We start from the raw sequence: 10,769 nt of genomic DNA, 5'->3' as shown, positions 1-10,769 counted from the left end.
AGGTGGCACCGGTGGAGCCGTATCGCCGTGGAGCTGGACGGCCACATCGACGCCAGGTTTCGACATCGGGAATCCCGCCGTCTCCTCGATTCCCTTGCAGAGGTTGTAGAAATTTCGAGAAGAGTGATGTTTTTGTTTCAGGTTGTCGCGTTTCAGACTGGAATTACGGCGTAGGGGGTCGGAAATAGGAAATCGAATTCTCCAAATTTCATTTCATTCTTAGGAAATCTAGTGGGACGGCAATGTCGGAGTTGGTTAATGGGATGAAAAGCTTAAACTTTGAGCGTTACAGACTTACAGCTGCTGTTTTAAGTTTCAGCACATTTTTTCTTTCATAGCGAGTTGTGGTGGATTAGTTCGGAACATTGAGATGGTTTGGGACTTGGCGCTCTAAGGATGTTGCCAGCTTCTGTTTTCTTTATGTACTGGAATTTCGGAATCTGTGCTGATGATCTCCCAACACTCATAGTAGATGCTTATCATAGTATCCTGGACACTGGGGAAACATTGTTGAGAGACTAGTTCAGATAAATCATCACTAAAACTGTGCAGAATCCTCTTCGTGTTATAGAGTTTATGCTCTTTAAATTGGCAAGTATCCTAGTTGTGTCTTAACTTTGGAAATTTGTACCAGAAAACGGAGAAATTTTTAGTAGTGCCTATGCTTCTTCCAAGTTCTTGTTTTTTAAGCGAAGCAATTTCTACTCTTTTTATATATTAGGCTAATGTTGTGGACTTTCCTTTTTATGCTGAGAAGATTAGGACCTTCGAACACAAGTACTACACGCATGGCGAGGAACGGTGCCCGACACATGTAATGCTGATAAGTACGCTGGTTTGTATTTTGTAGTGCCGAGTCAATGTGTATTATCTGGCTAATCTGTTCACCACTTCTGCTCCTGTTAGGTGAATCGCATGATTAATGCTTCAACATTTGCTGGGTGTTACCATTCAGCTAGGTCAGCATTTATCTTCTATGTTGTCTTGGAGTATCTCATTGCAAAATCTCTAGTGTCACGATCACCTAATACAGTTCAATTTCTCGCTTTGCCCTTGTTAGATAGGCTAACAAACTTGTTTCATTTAATTTGAGCAGGGAGGGGGTTTCGGCAATGGAATTCGATAAAAAGGTACCGTTGAAATGCGTACAAATTTATAGTTTCCCCAGTTTAGCCTCACTACCTGAGGTGTATGGAATTCAGTACATTCTTTTTTTTAGAGGAAAAGGGCTCTCGGCCCCGGCTCCACTTGTATTACATTCAGTACATTCTGTCTGGAACGACTGTTACTTCCATTTAGATTCCACTAATACTTCCATATTTCCACTCCACTCTGCCCTCCGTCCAGTATGTGGCAAGAATGTTCTTTGCTGTTCTACTTTGTACCAGTTGTTTATCATGAAATTAATTGTAGATCTATATCTCTTTCCTATTACTCTATGTTTGACTAGAAATATTGTTTTAGTTCTGTATTTTGCACAAAGCATATGCGTAGGATGAAAATTTGGAGTTATGTATTTTACGTTTTGTACTTATAATAATAGATTATCACACTGTAACTACCTGGTACCAGAGGGTCCGTTCAATAAGCAAAATGAAATGACCATTTGAGCGGGATTAAAAAGTATAACCAACTCATATTGATTACTTTTTTGAAGCAGACTGTGATACATGAATGTTTAAGCACCTTCCTTATGTTCTTAATTGTGCAGGGAATATACCTCGCATCAGTGACAAACTCAGGATGTTTAACAGTGCATGACTTTGAGACCTTATACTGCTCCTAGTATGGCCCATCATGTAGTAAGTTAAACTTAACCGACTCAGTTTGCTAGAAAAATGCTGAAAGTAGATGCCTTGCAAATAATATTCTCTGTATTATGATCCTAGTAGATCCGCCTGTGTGTTGGTAGGATCATATAGTAATTACAGGATGGCACCTTAAAGACCGTTACTGTGTAGATCATAAGATCAGGGCCATTAGTTTATCATTGTGACCCTGCAGGGTCAGGATTGGAATGGTCCAACAGGAACATAGAATCGTACATTGTACTTGTTTCTGTCTTGGCAACTTTGCTTTAATGTACATTAGGCATTTGTTAGTTCTTACTATGAAATAAGCTTCAGGAACTCCCCTAAGAATGATGTATCATTTTAAGACCCTGGTATTCTCGTTTGAATCATCCTCTTTGAGAAAATAGACCTTGTTTGCCACGTCCAGATTAAGGATTTCCATGACATGGATGTACCCTGTACCTTCTGTTGCTGGATATGTTGATATAAATTGGCCTTGTTAAACCATTCTAAATATCCAGATAGCTAACCAAAAAGTTAAAATGATAGTGTACTGTGTTTCTCAACCATATATTTATGAAACAGAACATCCTCTTAGAATATTCAAGGAAAAGTCACACTCAAGATGATTTATTCCTAGTTTACTGTCTCAGGTCTCGTCATAATTTTGCTGTTATTACTTTTTCATTGGTAGGTTTACCAGATGACTCATCAAACTATGTGCTCCATATATCAAACTCAATGCCTCTATGTGCTGTCCGATGGAATCCAGGAAATCAAGACGAGGTTTGTATCAGCATTGATTTTCATGTGGGATTTCCTTTTTTCATTTTATCTGAGTTCAGAAAGTACTTTGGCACTAAATATCAATGAGGAATAATAAGTGTAACTGGCAGTTAGGGACGACAATTATGTTTATTTTATAAATTAAATATAGCGCTTATGACTTAAGTGGTTTCTATCTATTTTATTTATTGAGCTCTGAGCATGCCTGACGCAGATTGTTTGCTCATCTAACCAAACTGACAAAGTTTTACTGTTTGACATTGGGTACGTCTCATCTGCTCCGACTGAAGTAAGTACCTCTTTTGCATTGTTCCTTGACAAATGCTTTACTTGTTACTCAATCATACTGTAAATATATTTTCTTCATGTTGTCTTACATCAGAATTTCAAAGATCATGTATTCTTTTCTTTCTCCTTCAATTCCAAAATAATCATGCCAGTAAAATATATTTGCTGTTACTGTTGGCGTTTTGTTTCTGCCAAACACCACATATGGCCATGGAATTTTGAGCAAACCCATGTGTTGATTGGCATATTACCTGGGGGTTTTCCCCAGTTTTATGGTACAGTACAAATATCCAATCCGCTAATGGGTACGCCCATTTTAAAAAGCTGCACTCATCCTTGGTCATCATATAACAAGGTAGACAGGGTTCCATCAGCATCACTAAAAACAAAATTACACAATGCTAAAGAAAAGGTTTCTGGATAATATTTCAAGATAATATACTTCCAGATGCTGTACACCTTAGTCCATTAGAAGGAAATTTGTTGTAGTAGCTCATTGTATTACACAACGCCCCTCACGACTGTTCTGATTTTTAAATTATTGTATTTTAGGTTTTACAGAAAGGGAAGACCAAATTTCATGGTCTCTGCTCGGAATCCCGGAAGGGTTTGACTGATGTAGCTTTTACTCCAGACGGTAAGTCACGGTATGTGACAATTTTGTGTTTATTCACTGTCATGTCACTTGTGATAAGGCCAATCATAAATTATTTCTATTTAGCAACTATTGTGATGCTTTGTATAAATAATTGACTGCATATCATGTTTCTTGTTCTTTTCATAGAAAGGGGAAAATATGGTTTGACCCTTGCTTGAAGAAAAACGAAAGAAATATTAGCAGTTGTGAAGCTAAATAAATGAAGTTGTGATAATAAATGAAAAACTAAAGTAATAGTTTCTAATGGTATATTTTTTGTAATATATAACTCGTATTATGTTGGTCAAATTGCTGATCTAGGGATATGCGTGGGCCTAATAAACCAGAAAAAGGTAGTATTTGGGAGGCATAAGCTATGTATATATGCACCAGATACCAATATTCTTAATGAGATTTCTCTAGCTGGAAATTATGCATAAAATTTCCACTTACTGGCTCACCATTGTAGGCTATTTGCTTCTGGACTTGATGGTGCAGTCTACATGTGGGACATGCGGCTAAGTAAGACACACTGTGTTGAGCTTACAGCACTCCCAGAATCTCAGTTTACCAGTGTCAAGCTAAATATGGATAATCGGCTATGCTAATTGTCATGTTAAATATTTGTTGTTCTATAGTATGTACCTTTCCTAATTCTCATGTTAAGTACTGATGTTTTATAAAAACAGTTGTTTAGCTTTGTTAATGCTGTCCTCTTATACACTAACCTATGTTTCAGATTCTGTCTTGCTTTGTAAATACCACCTAATATGATGTAATGTGATGTCTGCTGATATGTTGTATATCTACTGTATAATCGATCAAATACGCTTTGTCCAAACTTAGTGGTAAACACGAGGCTAATCTTGCTATTTTTGTTTTTATGCATTTTGCATTTTCTGTTACCCTGAACAGTTTACAGTTCATCCATTCATATATGGGGACTTATAATTTTTTTTTCAGACAGTGTTTGGTGCAACTAGAAATGGGACCATTCATGTTTGGGATACACGTGGAGGGAGGGCATCAGCTGCTTTTCAAAGCCATAATGAGGTACATTCAGTTGATAAACATTCTGCTAGTTCTGCTTCTTTTCATGTGATTTAAGGTCATCCAACTTGATATTCTGCATGATGATTTCAGTGTTCTGTGAATCAGAAAAGAGAACTTCTGTTTGTGAACTTTATGTATTCAGTAGTGCTGTACCAATTCAGCATGCACATACAAGTTTCTACATATCTATAGTCAGCTAGTTAGTTCTATTTGATTGTAAATACACCCTTTTTACTATGATATTTTTAAATGATACCCCCAAAGTTGCTTTTGTTTATTCCATTTTTATATACTTAAACTGATTATAATTTATAATTGGTTTCTAGGTGCCAAGCAAACTAAATGTGAACAAATTCTCAGAGGAAACTGCCCCTGTCATCCACCAACCTCCAATGATAAATCACAACTGTGGGACTCAATCTGAAAACCTACTAAAACTCACAATATGCTAAAGAACCCTAAATTACAGAAACAACTCTTGTTAAGATATCATGTTAAATGTGATCTGCGGAAGATTAGAAATAGGTAGTGGTTTAGTGCACTAGACTATGAAGTGCAATTGCAAGGATAATCTATCTAATTTCCAATTTATTTTGTATTTCATGCCATGGCTATGACAGTGCTAGTACCATTTTATAAAAGAAAAAGTAGTAGAGAAAGAACAGCCCTTCATTTTGAACCTTTTTACGCAGCAATGTCATAGCTGTATTCGCAACATGATGACTATTGTTCCTTGCCTTGGTTCTGGGCTGACAAAATTTTCATCCAGGTTCAACCTTTGTCATCAGTGAAGATATCAAGGTTGTTGGGAAAAATTGCATCGCTGAAGGTATTTGAAAGATAAATACTTACTGCAACGGAATTTATGCTAAAGAAACCTCATGTATCCGTTTCCATTCTTGTGACCCATATTGAAGCCTCACATACACATAGTATTACTGACATGATTCTATATCAGAGCCATCTGTATGAACTACCAACTAGTTTGATTGTGAAACAGAAAAGAAACCCTAAACCCTAAACCCTAATATCAGGAAAAGAAAAGAAAACCACAATTATTGTTATACAGCATCTAATCTAACATACAATAATGCATCTCAATTGGAAGGTGCACAATTCTTTTCGATGTTTCAAAACATGTTTAATAAATTTTTAGTTCATCCATATGATGCACCGAAATTCTGTTTTCAGACATATTACAAAATGGTATAGTTCATCTATCCGATCCATCCCGATTATAATGGTTTGGAACTGTTTTTCTCTTTGAAGCTAGATATTTTTCCCTCTTAAGCTTACCAAAAAAGGGTTTCCCCCTGCTTTATATTATAAAGCAATCATCACCACATACATCTGAGCGAGCCGAACACACACTGCCACCACGACACGCAACAAACACACCCAAGGCTAGATACAAAGGTGCCGAGCACCATCGCACCACTCGGGCACAACCAAGCCAACAAATATGAGCTACGAAGAACCACTTGGAGCCACCGAGGGGGTGAGACGGACCATGACGAAGCAAGGACTCCAAGACGGTGCCTCCCAAAAGGGTACGACCACGGATAGCCACCACCGTCCGATCCGCAGATCAAGTTTTCACCCGGAGCAAATGTAACGCAAATCTTCTGCGTTTTCTCGAAAAAGTTTTCACCCGGAGCGACGCAGGGGGTGGGAGCACCGCGACGGAGCCTTCAAGAAGAATACGACGCCCACGGATGCCGCCACCGACGGCCAGAAAAGGACTGGGCAAGTGATGAACCCTGGTGCTCGCACCCTGCCGACACACCCCTGCTCCGCCAACCACTCGCAGCCACGTCCCCCGCGAAACCATGGCTGCCCGCCCACACCTGAGACGCAGGTTCCGCCCCCGAATGCCACGCCTCTCGCCGCCAGGGCCGCCGCCCAACATCCAGACACCCCCAAGACCATCCAAAGAGATCAACTTTGCACCAAAGGAGCACCACCGACCGACGAACCGCAGCATACATCCTGCCTTGAACATCGCTGGAGCTGCGACAGCCAGCACGCGGCCGGGAAAGGGGGAGGTGGGGGAGCGGACGCATCCGGACCGGCACACCCCTGTGCCAGTGACGGGGGCCCGAGCACGTCGGCGCCACTCATCCCTCCCGCCAGCCTCCCCACCGGACGCACCCCTGTGCCGCCCCACCTCAGCAGCCGAAGCAGCACCGCGCAAGGCCACCAATGCAGACCCGACCACCGGCAAGGAGGGCCCCAAGTACAGCTGCCGAACGCCAAGAATACTCATCGGGGAGCCCATCTGCCCTGCCGCCGTCGTCCAGCCGGCAGGACGACTGGATCCCGACCAGCACGCCCACCTGCCACCGCCGCTGCGCCTCCACAGCCACCAGCCGAGGCCACGGTAGGGACGGGCGCCAGCAGCCCGCGCCATCCGCGTCCCTCGCCGGCTGGATCCAGATTTGGCCGAACGCCGCCGCCGGAGCCCGCCGTGCACCACCTCCACCGCAGCCCCTTCACGCCGCCGCCCACAACTCGCGTCGCCGCCGCCAGCCGCGCCGCCCCGCCCCGAGCGAACGCCGCGTTGCTGCCCGACCCGGAGGCTCGCGCCTGCCGGACTGAGAGGGGAAAGGAGAGGGCCCTGCCGCCGCCAGCACTGGCCGGGCTTTGCCCGCCAGTACGTCGAGGCGGCGGCGGCGAGGGGAGGGAGGCTCGAGGAAGGGGGGGCTGGGGGCGGCGGAGGGAGAGACAGATTTAGAAATGGTACCCCTCTGAAGCTTTGAGACAAAGGAATAACAATAGTTAATTTGGAGTATTGTTAGATAACTTATAATGCTAACAATATTAAGGCTATAAAACATATTTCTCAGTTTAACATTATTTTCACCGTGCTAAATATTTTCAGGAACAATCAAACATTGTTTCAGGTGAAATTCTGTCGATAGACTTTAACCCTAGTTGCTCATATCAGTTAGCCTTCCATCTTGATGATGGGTGGTAAGTATCTCAGACCTTTCACTTATTGTCATTATATAGTCACATACAAATCAATGGTTACTTTGTTCTTATTAGAGCTTTTTACTCTTCATTCTTTCATTTCTAGTATAAATTTAGTGATGTGTGCTTACTAGTGATTTCTCATCCATCTGCATCCCATGTTAGGTCTGGAGTCCTGAATGTCAACACTTTCAGTGTTAGTCATCTGCACTGCCCTCCTCCTGCTTGGTTGTAAGTGTTGATCTATGCATTGTTTCAAACTTGGACTCCATACGAATATGTCTTAGTAAGCTTTACAAATGTGACCAAAATTTTTCTCCCAAGGAAATATGACCAAATTGTTTTATGGTTCTCTGCTGTTTGTTATATTAGGGAGGGTGTGGACTCTGTGTTGCATAAGCGGAAAGCCACCTGGCTGTCGACATCTTCAGTAAGAAAATTATAGGGCATACTCAAATCTTAATACATGCAACACTTTTCTTATAATTGGACCCCGTAAGACATCGAATCGAAGAAAATAAAATTTCATGAATGCTAACAGATGTAGTCCTGCTTACCATGCTAGCCATAATGTTTGTTATTTCCATTTCTTGACATAAAACATAGTGAAACGCATCAAGGCATATGATGCATGTCATATGTTTACATTGTGCAGATTTATGCAGTCGGATCTTCCTCCAATAATGGAATATATGCACTGGATTTTCATCCAGATACAAGCTCTGCATGCCATGTGGACTACAAGTATGCTGGTCTTTCATTTCCAGTTTGTTTTGGTTTTGATGGAGTCAACTTACTTGGCAATCTAATCTTCTACCACCTCCATTCCTAAATATAAGACGTTTTGGCAGTTTAAATTGAACCACCGGGACGTCTTATGTTTAGAAACGGAGGGTGTAGTTATTTGCTGGGACGTATGTGGAGAAGTTCCACAATTTCAGCAATTCGTCACTTTTTTCTTGGATCCATTGAACAAAAATAAAAAAGAAGTTTCCTTGGAAATAACTTTGGATTCAGCTCATTTTATGCACAATGTTCATTCTTGTTTCCTCACCTGGCTTTCCATGTTTCAGTGAGGAAACAAAAGGCTCTGAGGAAAATCAACCTGCAGAAAACAAGTTTATTCCCTTATCCGAAAGGGTGCTTTCCTGTGCAGCCCATCCACTCAGTCATGACATAATTTGTGGTACCGAGGTTAGTTTGCTTACATTCTGGTTAAGACTGCTATATCTATATTCTGATTCCGCACGTGAAAGGCCATACTGGATCTATGTATATGCGGAATGGCGTTAGAATTGGAATTTTGTCAGATTTACAAACAAAATTGGAGTCAGGTGGCAAAAATATAACTAGTCACTATTGTCTTCAGTTCTCGTCGTTGCTCATGGTATCACAAAAGTATGAGACCGTCAGAGATCCAGAGTAGGGCCTGAGCACATCAGGAGCTTCCTCCAAGCACAAGCAATATCCTTGATCGATTGCGGCATTATCTCATGGACGCCCTGCACATAAGAAGGATGTGTGCAGCATGGGACTTTGTTGAATTTGGCTGGCAGGTCGCTTTAGCTGGGGAAGTTGTGTAGTTGGTCACAAGATTCAGCTTGCGGCCAGAAGACCAATGGACATGGTCGTTGCACTTGATCTTTCAAGTGTTGGCCTTCAAGGCATGCTTATGGGGGCGAGGAGGATTGTTCACTTGTAATTACTGTTTCATCTTTAGCCGTCCGATCCGATGGTTTTTAGAAAGTGCTGTCATCTGTATATGCCGTGCTCTGTACATGAACTGTTTGGAATCAGTTTGATTTGTGTTGTGTAGATGAACCCTCTTGATTCGTCGTGATTAAGATGGCGAGTTTTCTACAAGTTGAGTTGAGCCGGCATCATCAGCTACGAGGCCTTCCCAGAGCAAGAGCAGTGTGTCGGTGACGGAAAGTTGCCACGTATGTACTGCCTCAGTCCAGGTGGAGTTAAATGTACAAAACCACCACTATTGTGTCACGACTAGCGAAAAATCATCATATAACGATTCATGACATTTTGCACCGAACTGAAAATCTAACAGTGACAAAAAACACTGAGCAAAGAATTGAGCACGTTTTGATGTGGCAAATAGGTCACGTGAGTAGTGCCTAAGCAGTAACGGCCGGACCAACCAAGCCAGTCAGAAGATGCCCAAAAAGCAAACAGTGACCGCTCCTCACCCCCTCTCGCTCTCGCTCCCCTCTCAATCTACAAGTTGTCATCACCTTTCACAATATCTCTGCATCTCATTGTGTTTTGCAGGTCCTCGAACAGCCGCAAAATGGGCTCGGAGCCCTCCAAATGCCGTTTCGACACCCTTTCTACCTTATTGTCTTTGGACAAAGTGAGATCTTTTATCACCCGTTGGCTTAGAGATGGTCTCGAGAAGGTCGCCCAGAAAAGATAGATACCAGCACAGATGATAGCCCATTTTGTAGTCATGGTCATTGCTGGTATAGTTGCATGAAGGAGCTTCTCTTGCACACAACCTTGCAAGCAATGGGACTGTTGCAGCACATTGATGTCATTATGCGAACCGGACATCCCAAGGAAAGTGTATCAAATCCTCCACAACATAGTAGCGATCCTCCTCCACCGCTTGCTTTTTGTCCACCATTTGCTCCCTCCCCTTCGAGGGTGGCACCCAATCTGACCGCAGGGGAAGCGGCATGGCGACAGGGAGGAAGAATGTGCTACGGGCAGCGATGTTGGAAGTGGAGGTTCTGAGTTATTCGGTCATGTCAAAGACCTCTTTATTGACGCAAGCAACGGGAAGATGTGGTGGGCGCTGAAAAACTATGATGGAAAACATGACGGGAATAGCCCTAGGCAGTTGCACGCTTCCTGATGCCATGGCTGTCTGGTCGTCCACTCCATTGGCAGAGAGAGGAGACGGGCCGCGCGAAAAGATAAGAAGGAAAGTGAACTTCCCTTCCACATGAGCGGTTGATGGATTGAGCGCGCTCCAAACTGACATGCCGTTAAGTTCTGATGACCCGGGACCATATGACGACTCTGCTAGAGAGTCATTTTGATCCAAAATCATCATACTGATAGTTATTATAGTGATCGAGTCAAGATAGCGACTTTGATAGAGTTGTTGTGAGGCATGTCCCATTGGAGCACTATGGAGCCACTAGCCTCGTCGCGTCTATCTTGCAATCGTGTTGTCTATGTCGGCAGTTTCTGGAGCATATTGCTTCAATGGCGTGAAGATG

General features: G+C 42.6%; 1 protein-coding gene across 1 annotated transcript; it reads left to right on the top strand.

Annotated features, from left to right (window-relative positions):
* Nucleotides 1-9,374, top strand: LOC119316906. The gene is made up of 17 exons (XM_037591300.1): nt 1-102; nt 758-814; nt 907-959; nt 1,097-1,130; nt 1,712-1,802; nt 2,488-2,579; nt 2,794-2,868; nt 3,420-3,514; nt 3,974-4,103; nt 4,468-4,557; nt 5,327-5,386; nt 7,439-7,530; nt 7,696-7,761; nt 7,903-7,960; nt 8,186-8,274; nt 8,604-8,724; nt 8,900-9,374. The coding sequence occupies exons 6-17, from the start codon at nt 2,535-2,537 to the stop codon at nt 8,954-8,956; spliced, it is 978 nt and encodes a 325-aa protein (XP_037447197.1). The 5' UTR covers nt 1-102; nt 758-814; nt 907-959; nt 1,097-1,130; nt 1,712-1,802; nt 2,488-2,534; the 3' UTR covers nt 8,957-9,374.
* The last annotated feature ends 1,395 nt before the right edge of the window (nt 9,375-10,769 follow it).

Source organism: Triticum dicoccoides, chromosome 6A, assembly GCF_002162155.2.
Source record: "Triticum dicoccoides isolate Atlit2015 ecotype Zavitan chromosome 6A, WEW_v2.0, whole genome shotgun sequence".
Classification (NCBI taxonomy): Eukaryota; Viridiplantae; Streptophyta; class Magnoliopsida; order Poales; family Poaceae; genus Triticum; species Triticum dicoccoides.
The sequence above is the reverse complement of the archived record's forward strand: the minus strand, read 5'-3'. Positions and strand labels throughout refer to the sequence as shown.